Consider the following 18,406-nt stretch of genomic DNA (forward strand, 5'->3'; position numbering starts at 1 on the left):
TAATATTTAATAATAAAATTAAACTTTGGTCATATAAATGCTTATTAAGCTATTAAGTTAAAAATTCTGTAATTAAAGGCAACTGGAAATCCTATTTATTCGTGATAAACAAGTTTATATATATTATTAAGTAGTTTCAAATTCAGAATAACGCAATAAATAATTTGAGCTTGGCGGTTATAAACCATGTAATGGTTTAGTTGTGCTAAATACTTATTTGCCTCTAATTGCTTTTATTTTGAGATAGAATAAGTTTCGGGAATGGATAATAATCTATTTGAGGCGTTGTTCGAGCTCTCAAGAAGCAATAGATTTGAAGATTTGTTAATTCAGTGTCTAGAGTTATTATTACAAAGGATCAGTAACATTTTTTCTTTCGAAAATAAACACATCAATAATGAATCGAAACATAAAAATAATGCAAACTCGTCTGATATTTTTGATAGTTTAATGGGAATTTTTCAATGTAGTGCCCGTATGGAAATAATAATATCAATTAAAGAAGAGTTGATGAAAATGACAAATTTTAGCCAAATAGAAAAGTTGTTTCAAACAAATATCAACCAAGTATTAAGTAATTTTAATGATATATATAAAATTTATGGATTTGTTTCAGTTTGCTGTATTGAACTTAAAAATAAAAAAATATTGATTTATTATCTAATTTTGTCTCACAATATTCTTCCTTGCTTTATAATTGGAGATTTGCTGTTTTTTAAAAAAGGTATACTGAGAGTTTGGAATACTGAAAAAGTATTGATATCTTCAATAGCAAAGGTTTCTAAGGAAATTTATCAAAACCATAATTCTAAATCTTCATCAACAGAAATGGAGGAATTATACTTCTCATGGATTATTTGTTTTGACAACTGGTTGGAATATTTAAAAACTAGATTATTTATAATTAATAATTCTCAGAGAAATCTTTCAGAAGATGTATTGGGTTTGGCAAAATATATTAAGGAGTTATTTCATTTGATTTCAAAATCAAATTTATCATATTATTATCAAATCTTAATCATTGTTCATTTCTGCGATAGTTTATCTATTAATACTCTGAATAATATTGAAATTTTTGATTTATTTGAAAATCAATCATTAAATAATAATTTATTATCAAGAGCAATTGAAGACAGTGGCTTATACAAAGGTATTGATAAATTATTTAATACATTCATAAAATTTAGAATGTTTAATACAATTCTAGATTTAATTGTTATTTTAAATGGTTTATCAACATTACTTATTAATATTGTTCATCAAGGCATGAAAAAATTAAATGATCCGGAAACTGATTTGAGTATTAGAATAAATGACTATCTTTTTATCAATTCAATAGAATATTATAGTTTTGAAATTAAATTTGAAAGATTAAAGCTTGTAATGATGGAGCTACACTATTTGAAAGCGAATCTTTGTATTCCAAATCAATTATTACTTGAAAGACTATGTTTTAGACAGTATTCGCCAAACAAACTTAGTCTTACTATAACTTTTGACCAAAGATTTCAAAAGGTACTAACAAGCTATTTATTTCTAACAATAGGGGTAATTAATTCTTATTCTAAAATTGATCTTGACAAAAATTTAATTTTTATTGTTGGTAATTTACTTAATTCACAATGCTTAATACTCAAAAATATTTTAAAAGAAAAGTACTCTTTTGATCAAGTTTTTTTCAAAAATATGGATAGTTATCGCACTTTATTGTTGGATTATACAGTAAGACAGATTTTTTTTTTAAGAAGCAAAAGTAAAAATTTCGAAGTTTTGTGTGAAAACTGCATTCATAAAGTAGTCAAGATCTTGTCCCTAGTTTTAGAAATTCAAAGCAATCAACCTCAGGAGTGTAGGACTGAGGAAAATTTTTGTATTGCCAATAAAATGAATATTAAATTTAAAACAAGTATTTGTGAAGTAGTAATGAAGTCAATCCAATTTACGAACGTTATATTAGATGAATTCTTTATTATTATGGAGGAAATTATTAAGAATATTTTGAATACAGCACAAGTTGAAGATAGTTATATGGACGAAGTAATATTAAATTTCTTACTCTCAACATCAGAAAATTTAATTCGTCTTTCTTCACAAATGAAATCAATAAAAAAATTTCAAGATTCAGTTAAATTATTAAGTCTAGCTTTAAAGTGTTTATCAAATACATTCAATGTGCCATGGATTGTAACAAATGAACCAATATCTGATATCGAAAAAAAAATAGAAAAGTTGAAAATAATTGAAGAAAGCCAGGATGATTTATCAGAACATTTATATTCAACTCCTGTTCGAAAAAATGACTATTTGCAGGGAAAAAATAATTTAATCGACAACTCATTTGATTTGACGAAAAATCCTAATACATGTGCAAGATTTTGGAAAAACAATAACTTTGAAATCAACAGTAATGAAAGTTTTAAACATAAAAATGTTAATTTCGTCCCGAAAAGCACTAATGCAAAATTTGAAAATGTTACTCCTTTCACTCAAAAATTAAAAAGTAAAGGCATATCTCAATTAAAATCACAGACAATTAAAAGAATCCAAACATCAGCAATATCTTATATTGCTAGAAGTAAATCTAAGTTTAATAAGATAAACGATAGAGAAGTAGTTACGCTCACACAAAAGTTACAGGATAGTGAAGTTGATTTTCCAATACATATTTTATTGTTTTTAATAGCAATAGACCAAATAATTTCTTCAATTCAACTTCAATTCTCGCAAGAACCTACTCAATCTTATTTAAATAGCATATTATTATTAGTAGAAGAGAATATACGTACTCTTTTCACACTAATTGACGATCGTAGCTATTTGTTCATACTTGGTAATAAAATATTTGAACTTTTTCCGTTTATTGAAGATTTTGACAAAATTAACTTAAAGAATATTAAAGTTGAGAGTAATACGAATGATTGTGAAAAATTAATCAGGCAATATTTTTTTAATTTATTAAGTTCAATCATTGCAAGGTTTGCTAAAACGAAAATGCTTTTAATCAATGAATTTTCTGTAGACAAAATGGCTTTATATAGATACCCTGAAATTGAAAATGATAGAAATTATATAATCAAAATGCTTTGGTTTAGTTTGGAGCTAAATTACTATCTTTACTTTCGTGAAGTATCTAAAAAATACATGCAAATATTTAAAAAAGGTATTTCAAATGGATTTTGCGAAGAATTGATGAATGTTTATAAACAAGTAAATAAATTTGTAGATGAGAAAACTAAACAAATATTAATTTCATCATCTAAATTAAACTTCGAGTTATATTTCAAGTTTAAAGTTGAATTTTTAAATTACTATTTATGGCTATTAAAAATTATATTCAATATTCAAAGCGAGAATATTATCCAAGTTAACTCTAAGATAATTTACAAAAATGAAGTAAATAAACTCCTCGATGAATTAAATTCAATGATAAACAGTTTAACTGTAAATTATAAATTATTATATTTGTCTAGAATAAATATCTATAAAATTTATTTATTGTTCTTTGAAGATTTAAGTAGTAGTTTACCCATCATTATTACTACAAATTTATCTAAAGATAAAAATAACAGAATTCACCTAATTTTGCAGGAATCAGTTGATTTATTGTACAAATATTTAAGAATTTATAAATATTGTGATGACCAAAACTTTCATATATTACTTTCTTTAAAATATTGGGAATGTGAGCAACAAAAAATAAACAATGATACAGTTTTATACGGGCAGAATTCAAATTTTTTAAAAAACATTGAAGAAGGTGATATCACTTTAAGTGAATTTGATGATATACCTATACCTATTAATAAAAATCTAAGTAAATCTAAACAAAATGAACAAAATAATTTATCTAAGTCTGAAGATAATAATTACTCAGAATCAACTACAAATATTAAAACTTTTGTTCGATTTGAAACCAATAGATATATAGATACCGATCAAGAGATTTATTGGAACTTCATTCATGAAATGGGACTAGCTGAACTTGAAATATTATTTAATGTCGTTTATGAAGTACAAGAATTAGTTCTTTTACAAGATTTGGATCCAATGTTATTTAGAAAGCTAATTGGTGCTGCACTATATCTATTTAGCCCATGTTGGACATTTATTTTGTCGCTAGAAACTGAAATTTTAGTTGAGAAAGAATATATATCTAAAAAAATTCATTTTTCTTTAAATGAGTTTATTAGCAATTTAGAATTAACTTTAAAAAGTAATGAGCAGAAGGAAATACTGATTATTAATATTGGATTGTTTATTTCAAATATTCTTTATAATTCAGCTCAAATAATTGATGAGATATATCATTCAAACGAATCTATTCCAAGATGGATAAACATTGCAAAAATTTACTCCGACGGATTAATATTTTTAATTGAAAGCAAATATTTATTATCAAGTGATTTTCTAGATGAAAAATTACCAACTCCACTATCAGTTACAGAAACTCTACTCAATTTAATTGTGCTAAAAGTAGAGCATATTGATAAAATTAATGAGGTTTTTCAATATTTAGAAATAATTAACAAAGTAAGAGTTTATGAAATTGTTAAAGATGGTCAAAATATTACGGGATTATTAATTAGAATAATAAATAAATTATCTACTCTTTTTATGGATGCAAATCAACCGGATATTTCGTTATTTTATTTGCTTGAATCAAATAAAATTTTACAAGTAATTACATCATTTTTGGAAACGTGCAATATTAATTCTTTAAATTGGCAGGGTACTATTTTGTCAGCCTGCATATCACATAATTCTCAAATTTACTATGTTGATTTGGTGATAAAGTCATTGTTTCAATTAGGAGAATTCTGGTGGAAGTTAGGGGTGATTGAGAGATCGCAAAGTGTATATAATAAGTTGATAACATTTTACAAAAAGTGGACTATACCCTATAAAAAGTTCATAATATTTTACTTCTATCAGCTCCCTACCTTACTAAACCATATATTTTCAAGATCAGACTCTCAATATAATTTAGTTTATTCCATAGACAACCTCGACTTATTTAAACAGATTTTATATGAAGAAAATAACTGTGAGAATTCTGAATGCTCATCACAAACTATTTTTCTTAAAGAAATATTGGAATATATTAAAATAATTTCAGATTGTGAATCTTTAAGCCTATTTGAAGAAGAAGTTCTATTAATGATGCTACTATTTGTACTAATATATTTTACTTTGAACAATAGTTTATCAATCATTAAAGACTACTATACTAATAACTTCTCCTTCATTTTCCAAATTTTTGAAGAATACTCAACAGAAATTCACCAGTATAAAAGCATACAAACTTTGGGAAGAATTATTATTAAACTGCTTAAGCATGATCTAAGCTCTTCCAACTTAATTCTGGAGCTACTATCAATAAATCTAACTGAGCATTCAAAAAACAAGCATTTTACATTTTTTTTCTGTAATGCTATTAATTATATTTTAATATTTATTTCTTCGAAGTATACTCAAATTATTGGCAATTATTTTAGTAAAAAATGCCAAAAAAAAACGGATGAGAACATTGTAATTTTGGAGACTGAATTTGATATTACTAAAAAGTTCAACTCTAATATTAAAAAAAACAGCATTGAATTTACAATAAAAGAAATATGCAATCTAATTATTTCAATAAAGCAAATACTATCAATCGAACTAACTCCATTAGAATCTCAAGTGAAATCAATTGAACCCACAAAATTTATTTGTTCAAATAATGAAAATAAATTAATGTCTAGCGACTTTTTTGTCGGAAAATATGAGTTAACTTTGTTAACTGACCAGTTGGATGAAAATGAATCATGTATAAAAAATAGATTATATCTGTTTAAGCAAATTTTAATATTTGTAAATGCTATTTTAAATCATATTCTTTTGAACGAAAGAATGAATTATTATTCGCTTAACCAACTTTCAGTATCAATCATTTTAGATACTGTATTATTGATGAAAGTACTGTGCTATCCAGATACAAGTTGGAATACCATTTTTTGTTGTTTTATTAATTCATTGACACCCTTTGCATTAGTGAGCGATTATTCATTTTCAATCATACAGTCAATTAGAAAAATTCAAAGGGAGTTCGAATATTTTAAAACTAGAGACAAGAATTTTAATTCAGTTTCTGATAGAAGTTCTTATTCAATTCTACTAAAATTTTTCCTAGAAAATAAAAGCAACCAGTTAACAAGTTGGCGATGGGGGGAGGAAACATCCATTAAAGAAATTGGAAATAATATTTCGACGGTTTACGTCCGATTTTCAACATTCTTCACTAATTTTACGTATAAAAATTCAAATCGCAGTAGATATTCCTTGTTACAAATTACCAAAGATTTCTCTTTCAATAAATATTCATATAAAGGAGCTATTGTAAATAATCAATTAATTCAAGGTTCATCAAAATTAACTTTGCTTCATTTCGTTGAAAATATACAAATAAATAAACTATTGGAGGAATTTGATAATATTCAACGTATGAATACAGAAAGTATTGTTAACGTTGATTTTAACACTAATTCTAGTCAGCAGGCGAGACAATGGTGGAATAAAAGAATATCTATTGAATCTAGGTTAAATAATTGGCTAAATAAGTTCTCGAATCAAATATTAAAGGGATGGATAACTAAACTGTTTTATGGATGGCGTAAAGAGTTAAATACCGGGAAAAATATTAAACAAGTAGTGGAATTTATAAATACTCATCTAACTAATATTAATCAGTCATTGATTGACACTATCCTATTTTCTTTGACAAATAATGCGCTTCAAATCCTTGCTGTATTAGAATCTAGCAATATACTTAATTTTGATCTAAATGATCTCTTTATAAAGTTCAAGAAAATAAAGTTCCAGCCAAGTAAAAATAAAGTTGAAAATTTTCCTGTAATTATTTTTTTAGATAAAATATTAATTAGTCTGCCAATAGAGAGCATTTGTGATTTGAGATTACAACCGATAACTAGAGGAATTAACAGAAGAATGTGCAAATATAACATAGATCATTTGTTTAGTAAACTCCAGAAACCTAAAGAAAGCAACTTTTACTTACTCTCTAACTCCTGTAATTTGTATTATTGTATAAATCCAACAGGGGACCTAGAAGAAACTGAAAAGACCATTATTTCATTTATTAAACAAAAACTTGGTTCAAAATGTTCAGGAATATCGAGCTCAATTCCCCAAGCAACAGTTATAATGAATAATATGTGCTTTAATCAGTCCAATCTCTATCTTTTTTGTGGCCACCAGGCTGGGGAAAAGTTTATCCAAGGAGAGGCATTCGAAAGAGGAATAGTAAATGAGAATTTTGACTGCGACAGGTATCATTTTCATATACCTCCTTCTTTGTTAATCGGTTGCAGCTCTTCTAAAATACGATCATACGGGTCAAATCATGTATTCTTTACACCAATGCACTACTTAATTGGTGGGAGCCCTTTCGTCCTTGGAGCACTTTGGGACGTTACTGATCAAGATATAGACCGTTTTACCATGTCAATTTTTGACAATTGGGTCGGATCAAAACTCTCATTGATTGAATCAATTACGCTCGCAAAACAAGAATGCAAGCTTCCTTTATTGAATGGGTCATCCTGTGTGTGCTTTGGCTATCCAATTTAATATTAATGATTCATTTAAAGTCTTATAGATTAATTTTTAGTTTAACGCGCAAAATATAAACTTATTTTGAAAATCGCTATAATTCGTCTAATATTTTCTTTAATGACTAGTCTATGCCGCAAAATATATCGTTGTATTGGCCCACAATTTACATGGGCGGTAAAACACTACACCCCACAGAATGACTGGCACAAAATATAATTAACTGTAATCTCTCATGAAAAAACTAAAAAGAATTGATAACATGCACGCCTAAATAAGAAGTACTTTGTGATAGGATTTGTTGCAGTAATTAGATTTGTTTGGTTCATTCTTAATTTGGTGTTTAGACTGAGTTTTCAAGTCAAATATTGATCAACGCAGTTTCAGTTATTGTTCTCCAAATTTTCGGTTAACAAGTAAATTATATAAAATTTGTCTGATATATTCCATATTATTATTTAGGATTATAATGAAAGAGTCAAGTTATATTGGCATTAATGATGCATCGAAACAAGAATATTCTGAAAAGAAGGTTGAAAATGACGATTCAAGACTTTCAAAATCAATACAATTTGTTGTAAATGAGGTTTCAAGCCTGCTTAATTACAGTAGTAGTTCTAAAACAAAAGAACAAGATATTTTCTATCCACAAAATGAGAGTGGGCATCTAAAAGTGATTGCAACCGATGTTCACAAAACAATTCAAGTTTCGTCAGCTATTAAGCTTAGATCTAACAATCCTCTACTACTTTCTCTTACTGCGCTACTATCAAATCCCCATCATACAAAGTATTTGAATCTTATGACAGAAAATATAATTGAAGGTTTTTCAGAAAGTCAGACCAAAAAATTTAATGTTGATGAACTTGGAAATAAATCTAATGATTTGATTTCAAAGGAATCAAAAAATGCAGTAATTAATTTGATTGCATCTAATTTACAATATTATTTGTTTGAAGGGAGAGCAACAAATATAGTTATCAATGATTTGGTTGTTACATTAATGAAGGCGTATTCCAGTGAAAAAACGCCCAATAAGGTATTTGATATAAATTGGGAAACTAACAACCAAGTATTTATTGAGGCAAGAGATTGGTGCGTGATTATCGGTCCTAAAGAATGTATTTTTCCAAAAACTTGCTATGAGCTAAGAGAATTATTAAATAAAAAAGGTATAAAACTTAAATCATATTTTGAAAATGCTAATAATTCCGAAAATACTCTATCCCACAAAATAAATCCAGTGGCTGGTGGGGTTGAATTGCAGGATACAAACCACTCTTCAATAGACGAATTGGATAATCAGTATTTTGAAAAATTGTCTTATTCAAAACTAAAGGAATATAAATCCAATAATATTCCAAACTATTCACGTTTCGAGCAAATAAAAAAATTTATTTCTGTCCAATATCCAAATTTGAAAACATTTTTTTATTCTCCAGGAAGTTGTATTTACATCAATGGAAATGATGTCGTAACATTTTTGGATATTCTTAAAAAATCTTCAGAAGAAAAAAAAATGAAAGAAAATGAAAGTAAACACAATTTGGCAGTGAAAAAAATCTCCAACTCAACAAATCCATACTGGTTTTTAAAAGATACCAAACGTATAATATCTAACTTCCCTGTAAAAGATACTGTCTTTAAAGCATCAACATGTGACTGTAATTTTATCCATAATCCTAAAAATAAGGCCCAAGGCTTCTATGAGTTAAATATTGAAGGATTATTTCTGCCTAATTCATTATATGTGATATTAAATGGGTTTAAATTGCTTTGCCCTGACATATTTACATGTAGTGTCTCAATTGAAAGCCTTGCAGAACCTCCGTTCTTCCCTAACGAAATAAACAATCCAATATTAATTTGGGAAAAGCTTATTCCATTATTAAATGCGACCGTACGTTCAATTAGTCCAACTCTTGTGGAACTGGCAAACCAATTGAAGCCCTACACTAAAGTATATTTCAAAAATTCCAGAAAAAATGCAGAAAATATCAAGAATAATCAGGAAAAAGCTCAAGCACAGACTTTGAATTACACAATTCCTTTTTTTTCGCTACCAAGAAAACGTTTAAACCCAACTTCACAACTTCAAAATCTTCAAAAAAACTATCCAAATGTTAATTGTAGGAATAGTTCTCAGAACTTTGTTACTATTGGTAATTCAGCAATTAATAATTCTACTTTATCTCAAATTCAACCTAAGAATATACACGCTTCAAATTCAACATTTTCAAATATTTTGCTTGATTTATCTACCTCTAATGGCATTTATGATAGTATCAATGCGCAAGTTGGATCAATGTTTACTCATGGAATTGGAAACTTCCCTAATTTAACAGGTTCATCATCTTCTGTTGAAAACCAGGCTCTGCTCGCTTTATCGCAAAATAATACTCAGAACAACCCCCCGTTATTACCATCGTCAGGAATAAGATCAAGAACTCCAAACTCAGTATCTGCAAATATTCAGTGGTTAAATTTTAAAGGAATTGGGTTTTCTTCACATACAAATTCAAATTATGTTTCCCTCTCTACACCAATGGGTAAACAACTTTTGCATAGAATTGGAACTATAAACCCAATTCAAAGGCTTGAGCAAACTCAAAATTTAGTTGGCTTTCAAACAAAATCAACTAATGTAAAAGGGCTTAATTCAAACCAGATTAATTCATCAATTGAGAGCTTTTCAACAAAAATATTTGAAGAAACTGCATTATGTTTTATTGGTTTTGATTTTGAGAGGCTTGATTATTTTACTGCAAGAGCTGCCGAAGAAGGTGCGAAAGTTATTAAACTTTCCCATCTTGAAAAGGAATATATTAAACAATATTCAAAGTTTAGTGCCTCCAAAGAAATGAATATTTCAAATTTTATTTATTCTTGGTTAAATGTTACAAGATTTTATTGCGTATTAGAACTTTCAAAACTTCACTCAGATGAAACTAATTTTTTAAACTTTAGCTCTCAAAATATCTTTCGGTATTTCGAGTTTCAACAATTTGTTTCACTAGAGTGGTTTTTAACATCTTGTTTTGAAAGAAGATCGCTAGACCCAGATATGTTTACCCCAATTTGTCGTCCAGCATTTTCTATACAAAGTGAAAATAAATTATTTCCTACGCATTTTGTTGAGGATGATTTTCTCGTTATAATTATTGAAAATTTTCCACATATGAACAAGATCTATAATTCATCAAAAGAAGGCCAGGAATTATTAAGCAATGCAATTTGGGGCAATTGCATACAAAGAATACTCAAATCAATCTATGGACCAAATATAACTAACATGAGAGAAATTTCAAGTGTTATTGAAAGAAATAAATCAAAGTGGGAAAGAGGTTTTCCAAGCAGTGTAATTATTGTGCCATGTAACTTAATGCCTTATAAATCAAGTTTAACTAACGCTGATCCTGAATTCTCAAATTCACCTGTTTCTGCCCTATATGGTCCAAGCAAATGCCAATTCTTCACTGATCTCGAGGTTATTAAAAATTACTTTAGTAATTACAATCCCATGGAAGTTAAAAATTTTGAAGAAATACTACATATTGTTACACCTTCATGGGTATTAGATAGTTGCTCTAAAAGAACAAAAATAGATTATAAAGAATATGAAATAATACATTCTAATTCTGTAGTTCAAATGAAAAGAAGACGAAGAAAGACTAAAGTCACAGCAATTGATGGTAAGAATAACATATATAAAGAGGAGGTCTGTTTTTTTTATAAAAAAGATAATAATTCAAATATACATAATATAGTTCCTCCGCAAGGCCCATGGCCTCTTTGGGGCTGGAATGTCTATATTATTGATTCAATTAAACAAAGTCTTTCCGAAAATTTAAAAAAAAAATTGAAAGAAGTTGGAGCAATATACACTTACTCCACCATCTCCTTTGAAAATGTTATTGAATACTCGGAAGAACAAATTAAGAAATTTTTGAATAAAATTGAAGACAATTGTATCAACCTAATTGTTTGTAACGACTTCCTTGATTTTCAACTCATAAAAAAGATAGAAGGCATAAACAAAACTGCAAAAGATGAAGTGAGCTATCATGTTTTAAAAGGAATAAACATTGTTGGTGAATCATGGATTAATATGGTCTATGGAACCCGGACACTACATCCCTTTGGATGCAAGTTTTACTTCAATCTAAACTTAGGTTTTAATAAAAATCTTGATTATCATAAAGATTTTAATCTATTAAAAGTTCTAGAAAGTTATTCTACTTCAAAAAAAACTGAAAAAAATGAAAACTATAATGGAGAAAAGGATAAGGCTGATAGTTGCAAAACTTTGGAAGATAAATTTGGAGAATGCGATGGTGAAACTTCAATTATTTTGGGAAATTCAAAATATATTAAAGCAAATGATGAAAACAAAACAAAAGAAAATAAAGTTACAAAAGTGCATTTTGGAGAACATCACTCAGCAGAATCTATTGAATATAATAGGGTTCAAGATTCAAGTTCCTCCGAAAACAAATCAAATAAACAGAAACGCAGAAGAACTATTAATAAAGATTTTCATTTATTGGGCAGTAAAATACATTTCGAATGTTTGAATGGGAAAACTATTGAAAAAAATAGTGTTTATTATGATACCAATACTAAAAATGATTATTTGAAAGCCTTTGATAATGTTAATCAAATTGAAAATGAATTTTTAGTTCCCCTTTCATTATCTTTCATGTCAAATTGGTCAGAAGATAAAAATAAAGATTGTCTCCCCTTATTCTTTTCTTCGCACACTCCAATAAGGAAGGGTTATGAAGCAAAAGAAATTCATTCTAACACTCCAACCGAATCCCAAATTAATTGGATAAATCAATTCAACAATATTGAAGACCTAATTGATTATAATACTTGCCCGATCGGATCAAATGATGACTTCGCATCTCAAACTGATAAAACAACAACATTTCAAAAAACTGTGGAAGAATCTGAAAACTACCATCCTGATAACACAAATAACAGTTATTCTCCAATACTTTGTCCAATTATACCAGTTAACTTAAATTATTAAGAAATAAATGCAAACTTCCCCGTAGTAATCTTGCAAACAGAACATCTAAGTTAAATAAGAAAATCTTAACATTTTTTCTATAACTCTGATTTATTGTATTTTTATCTATTCCATCTGACCTAGTTCTCTAGTTTCAGATTTTGGTTTTTGCTTTCCTATTTTCCTTTTATCTAGAATTTCTCTTATTAACGCCTCAACTCCATCTTCAATTATTTTTATTTCACTAATCTCTAAATCAAACTCATTATTTTCTACCTTTTCAGATACTATTTTTTTTAGTTTGTCGTGATTGTTTATCAAGTTCGACTCTTCTTCTACTTCGCTTAATACCTGCAATATTCCAGCAGCACTACGTAGTATATTTAAATTTTGTTCAATACTGTCAATATCCATGTTAGATTTCACTCTTTTTTGTTCTGATTGCATAGTAGTATTAATCGGATTTGCATCCTTTCCATTGATTAATTCGTCAAGATTTTTATTCCTTTCTTGAATTCTAGAGGCAGTTACATTTATTAATCCATTTAAATGTTTAGAATGATTTATTATCGGTTTGATCTTAGTCTGAGATACTTTATTTCCCGATAAATTTTTGCTTTGGTCTGTAAACTCTTTTTTAATAATACAGGATTCAAGATAGGGTATATTTCGATTTGTTTCTTGCAATATTTTTTCTAAATGTTTAACCAGATCATTTTTTAATTCATCTGAAATTCCTTTAGTTAAAATAAGCTTGTTCAAATTGATTAAAATCTCATCTTCAAGTTTTGAAGTAAGATCTGGATCCATATTTGATTGATGGCTATCAACTTTAGTATCATGGGAATTAGATAAACCAATTTCATTTATATTAAAACCAGAGTTATTTTCTTCTCTTTCAATTATTATTTTATATTTTTGCTCATCAAAGTTTTTTTGGTTAAATACCTCCGGTTCATTCTTAAACTTGACCCTATTGGTTAATTTATTTTTTAAAGTATAATCGTTTTTAAATTTGGATGGCAAATTGGTTTCACAATAGTCACTTTCTTCTTTTAACTTGTTAATAAATTCTTTATAATGATTGTTCCTCTCACTTCCATACATTTCATTCTTCATAAGCTCTCTGTTAATTGATAAATTATCTGAAATATTTCTTGATGTCCCTTCCATTTCGAATTTTCTCAAAGAATTATCCAATAATTCCCGTCTGTATTCCTTTCTGATTTCAGTTAACTCTTGTAAGAATTCATTTGGAATGCCCTTTTTAACCAGTGATGAGTCCATATCGCTCAATCTTATTTTAGGTGAACCTCTTTTTAAAGGACTAATTTCATCAATTGCGAAGTCACGCTCCCATTCCCATGGAGTTTCAATCTCGGTCCAACTTAATTTTTTGTCAAGAAAATCAACGAGCTTAAGTTTTAATTCCTTCGGAGTTCTTTCTGATTCACGAAGTTTATACAAGCCAAGTCTTTTATCTTTCTTCTCTTTTTCATAATCCAAATATCCGAAGAAAAATTGATAGTAATCTGGTTTACACCTTCGTTTAAATTTCTTATCGTATACGCTTAAAATTTGCCTAATTTGATAATTATTATATTCTATTCTACCATCCGAATCTATCTTTTCAACAAAATCCATCATATCATCCAGTTCGTCCTCTGAGGAGTCATTAACAAATTGATTATCTAAACCTAATCTGATGAGCATTTTATCATCGTATATTTGCTCAATGTCATCAAAATCGGTAATATCAAAATATCCTTTTAAATAAAGCCTTCTTTTCAATGATAACCTCTTCATCTTAATTTCCTTTAACTTATCGAACCTTAACTTTATCTGGTTGTTTACAAACTCATCAAATGAGTGGTCATCTGTTTGGCACCAAGCATCATCTAATGGCTGATCTCCTCCTCTACTTTTTTGAAACAGTAGCAAGTTCTTTTTCTGCTCCAAAAGCAAATTTTGATATTCATTCCACTGTTGCATTTTAATTGTTGGGTAATCTACTTCCTTTAACTTTTCAAAAGAATTTCTTAAAAAAATTCTTTGTTCTAGATCGGTATTCCCAATTGTGCTTGCATGATATTTGAAATCAATAAATCTACAAAATTCATTTTTTAACCTATCTAGATTATCATGAATTCTTCCTGAATCTGTTGAAACTCCGGGTGTTAAACCTGCGATTCCCTTGTCAAGGTTTTTACTAAGTTTTCCTGGTAAATCTAAATATCCAGGTAGCTTTACACGATTATTTTTTATTGCTTCTGCCAATAATGCCTCTGGTAGATTTGCGCTCGAACTAATGGCTACATTTCCAGATGCTTGACCAATATTAAATATTCCAATATCTGAAGGAGGTGGCTTAATATTCGAATCTTGAATAGTACTTGTATTTTTTTGTCTCGGCTTAAGCAATCCTTTTATTGGACTAATTGGTTTATTTGGGGAGCTAAGTTCTTCTGGCCTTACAGAATCTAGCTCATCATGGTTATTGCCTTTTCCTTTTAAAGGTCTATTAAGCAGTTTAACACTTTTGAATGAAGGGCTAACCTTCTTAGTTAATCTTTGATGTTCACTCATTGTCCAATTCAAAATTTAGCTAGATTATTCAATATATTTACGAGAATAAAGCTTCCTAATTTGAAATAACGTATAAATGATGATTATCTTTATCAATATAATGAAATTTCTATGCTAATTACCTTTGATTTCGAATTTTCCTGTTTAGAATAATCATGGTCAATACATGCAATTTTGGCGGTTTATTCACGCATTTACAATTTAATCAAAAAAAGCAAAATTTGTAACGATAAAAAATTGAAACTATATAATTACTCTAATTTAAGTTATCTAATGAATCTTGCTAAAACCGTGAAATGCGTGTAACACCCATTCCATGATATCAAATAGTACCATTTTCAAAAATAAACAAAAGTAAAACTATGTATTTGAAGGATCATTAATTACACTGTCAGTATTGACAATTTTTTCAGAAATATCTGAATTAAAATTTATTTGATCTTTATCAACGCAAACTCTACTGTTGTAACAAGCGTTAGATTCAATTTTTTTGTTAAAAACTAGGGGTGTATCATCCAAGTGAATATATTCAAATGTAAAGTCATTTTTTATTTTTTGACACCAATCTTTCTCAAAATCGAAGTATATATAATCTGCAACTTCGGCATCTTCTGTAGTAATTTTTGAATCAGATCTCTTATAAAACCAAGCAAAGCATTTTTTATGAAATTGCCATTTTTTTCTTTTAAGCTCCTGAATAGACAAGAACTGTTGAAAAGTTCCTTGTTGAAAATAAAAAATAAAAAGTAGAGTATCCAAAGCTAGCTTATCAAAAAACGAAGGGTTCGTAAACTTTTCAAGCGGTGAAGAAGGAAAATCAGATCTTGGATTATGCCAAATCATTCTAGGAGTATATTGAATATGCTTACCAATTGAGTCTTGTATTTCGAGTTTGTTATTAAATGAATTATCTAGAATATCTGTGTTTAAATGTTTAAATACATCCACACGAAATCCTATCGAATTTTTATATTCATCTGCAGTTTCAATTGATTTTTCTGCATCATCTTCAGGTTTAATAATTCTTTCACCAGCATAAAAATCATCATCGTTATTAGGTTTTTCTGTATTAAAACTGCCCATAATATAATTATCAGTGTTAATTTGGCTAGTTTTAACCTCACCATCAATTCTTAGTTCAGAAAATTTATCATTTAAAAGATCGCTTACGGACTTTGATTCACAATCACTTATTTGTGATTTTTTGTCGGAATTTGAAAAATCATTGATAATCATTTTTATTTCTCTAAAGTTAATAATAGATCCCTTTAAAGATTGCAGCGACTCATGACATTTCTCCAAGATATACTTCTCAGAAACCAAATCCGTTAGATTTGATGATATAATTCTACTTTCTATTACCTTCTTCTCCACAATACGTAGTTTTTCTTTAATTTCTCTAATTTCTGCCTCAAACTTATTAACTTCATATTTATTTTTCGATAAAATATTAATAATAGATACTATAGCTTTCAGATCACTTTCACATTTTGAAAAAATTGAGTATATCAGATTTAATTCACAATCTACCATTTCAACAATACAAGGATTAATATGCTATTTTAATAATTGTTATAAATATATTAGAGAAAAAAAATAACAATGTTGCTATCCAATTAAATCTGACTATCCAAAATGAATTCAGCCTAAAAACTTGTTTAAACTTGTATTAATGCCCTACAATATCTCTTCCAAAATCAATCTAATAATAATATTGCATTACTATATTCAATCTTTTCCAATTCAGAAGAAAAATTTATATGGCGGTTTAATATTGTCTACATAATTTAAATAAAGAATAAATTTTATATGCAGAAGATGAGTGCATGTAAAAGTAGGCTTATTATTGAGTTAAAAGATTCTGCCAGAAATAAAGATACTGATATTAGATTAATCCCATCGTAAGTTTTGATATTAAATAGGAAATAACTATCGACACATATTTCTTCTTAAGAGAAAATGACCTAATGCATTGGAACGCCGAAATAGTAGGACCAAACGAAACACCATATGAAGGATTTGTCTTTAAAATCGAAATTATTGTGTCACCGCAATATCCAATATTGCCCCCATCTGTAAAATTTATGACACCTATTTTCCATCCAAATGTAAACTTCTTAACTGGTGAGTAATAAACTCCAATACTACTTTTCGTGAATAATAAATCATAGGAGAAATTTGCATTGATGTTATTAAGGATAACTGGACGCCAGCATGGACCCTACATGCCGTTTGTAGGGCAATAATATCTATCTTATGCGAACCAAATCCCAACAGCCCATTAAATTGTGATGCAGGCAATATTTTGAGGTGCGGAGATAAAAAAGGATTCAATAATATGGCAAGAATGTACTCATTAGAGTTTGCAGGCAAATATAAATATAAATGAATACTACGCTAATATCCTTCTCTAGACAAGCTACTACTTCTCACTCTATATTTTTCTCGATAACGATTCTGGATTTCAAGATTGCTATTGTAAGTGAAGTCTTGTTCTTGAGAACTAAACAGATTTTGAACTACATTGTGCCCGGAAATACTACTTTTATTGTTATTGATTTGAATTGAAATCTTCCCGCCATTTTCTTCGAAATTACCTCTGCTCCTTAATAACACTGTCGGGCATCTTTGATTAATAGACTTTCTTTGGTTCAATAAAGAGTTTGATTCGATTGCAACTCCTATTCGTTGCTCTTTTTTGTATTCTTCTGTAAATTTGAATTTTTTCTTTGAATCAAAAGTTCTATCCTTTTTTTCGCCATCATGATCATTGTACTGGATATACCATCCTTTATCAGAATATTCAATTGTACATTTGTTCGTATTGCTCAGATAGTGAATAAATTCTGTCAGAGTTGTCCAAATTGTCGAGTTCATATGGATGTGGTTTCTATCATGAATCATATCATTATAAACTGTATTTGCAAGTACTTTTGCCCTTGAATATCTTGTTTTCATCAGTTTCATAAACGCAAGCTCAAATTGTTTACTATAATCATTAAGCATTTTTTTGGAGTTTTGTTCAAAAACTTCCATCTGTCTCAAATGTGCATCAGACATTCTGTGGCATTTAAAACCATTCTCATCTCTACATTGTTTTTCACATAACTGACAATACCATTTTAGCTTTTGTAATCCTTTGGACTTAATTTGTTTAGAAAACCACTTAACTGTTCCGACTTCAGCTTTTGGCATGTA

General features: G+C 28.3%; 6 protein-coding genes across 6 annotated transcripts; 3 read left to right on the forward strand and 3 right to left on the reverse strand.

The window, feature by feature from the left end:
* Nucleotides 1-261: 261 nt before the first annotated feature.
* Nucleotides 262-7,626, forward strand: ELE39_001161 (separin (caspase fold protease); the record flags this gene model as incomplete). Its single annotated transcript, XM_067344200.1, has 1 exon — nt 262-7,626. One exon carries the CDS (start codon nt 262-264, stop codon nt 7,624-7,626), a length of 7,365 nt encoding a protein of 2,454 aa, XP_067200238.1.
* Nucleotides 7,627-8,077: 451 nt separating this feature from the next.
* Nucleotides 8,078-12,643, forward strand: ELE39_001163 (putative low complexity; the record flags this gene model as incomplete). The annotated part of the gene is made up of 1 exon (XM_067344202.1): nt 8,078-12,643. One exon carries the CDS (start codon nt 8,078-8,080, stop codon nt 12,641-12,643), a length of 4,566 nt encoding a protein of 1,521 aa, XP_067200240.1.
* A 105-nt stretch (nt 12,644-12,748) lies between these two features.
* On the reverse strand, nt 12,749-15,208 carry ELE39_001164 (putative low complexity; the record flags this gene model as incomplete). Its single annotated transcript, XM_067344203.1, has 1 exon — nt 12,749-15,208. The coding sequence occupies one exon, from the start codon at nt 15,206-15,208 to the stop codon at nt 12,749-12,751; it is 2,460 nt and encodes an 819-aa protein (XP_067200241.1).
* Nucleotides 15,209-15,568: 360 nt separating this feature from the next.
* On the reverse strand, nt 15,569-16,741 carry ELE39_001165 (NOT2 NOT3 NOT5 family; the record flags this gene model as incomplete). The annotated part of the gene is made up of 1 exon (XM_067344204.1): nt 15,569-16,741. One exon carries the CDS (start codon nt 16,739-16,741, stop codon nt 15,569-15,571), a length of 1,173 nt encoding a protein of 390 aa, XP_067200242.1.
* A 285-nt stretch (nt 16,742-17,026) lies between these two features.
* On the forward strand, nt 17,027-17,568 carry ELE39_001166 (ubiquitin-conjugating enzyme family; the record flags this gene model as incomplete). Its single annotated transcript, XM_067344205.1, has 4 exons — nt 17,027-17,109; nt 17,163-17,332; nt 17,380-17,442; nt 17,519-17,568. The coding sequence occupies 4 exons, from the start codon at nt 17,027-17,029 to the stop codon at nt 17,566-17,568; spliced, it is 366 nt and encodes a 121-aa protein (XP_067200243.1).
* Nucleotides 17,569-17,605: 37 nt separating this feature from the next.
* Nucleotides 17,606-18,403, reverse strand: ELE39_001167 (zinc binding C-rich s with KOW domains; the record flags this gene model as incomplete). Its single annotated transcript, XM_067344206.1, has 1 exon — nt 17,606-18,403. One exon carries the CDS (start codon nt 18,401-18,403, stop codon nt 17,606-17,608), a length of 798 nt encoding a protein of 265 aa, XP_067200244.1.
* Nucleotides 18,404-18,406: the final 3 nt, after the last annotated feature.

This window comes from Cryptosporidium sp. chipmunk genotype I (genome assembly GCF_004936735.1).
Source record: "Cryptosporidium sp. chipmunk genotype I strain 37763 chromosome Unknown contig_17, whole genome shotgun sequence".
NCBI classification, from domain to species: domain Eukaryota; phylum Apicomplexa; class Conoidasida; order Eucoccidiorida; family Cryptosporidiidae; genus Cryptosporidium; species Cryptosporidium sp. chipmunk genotype I.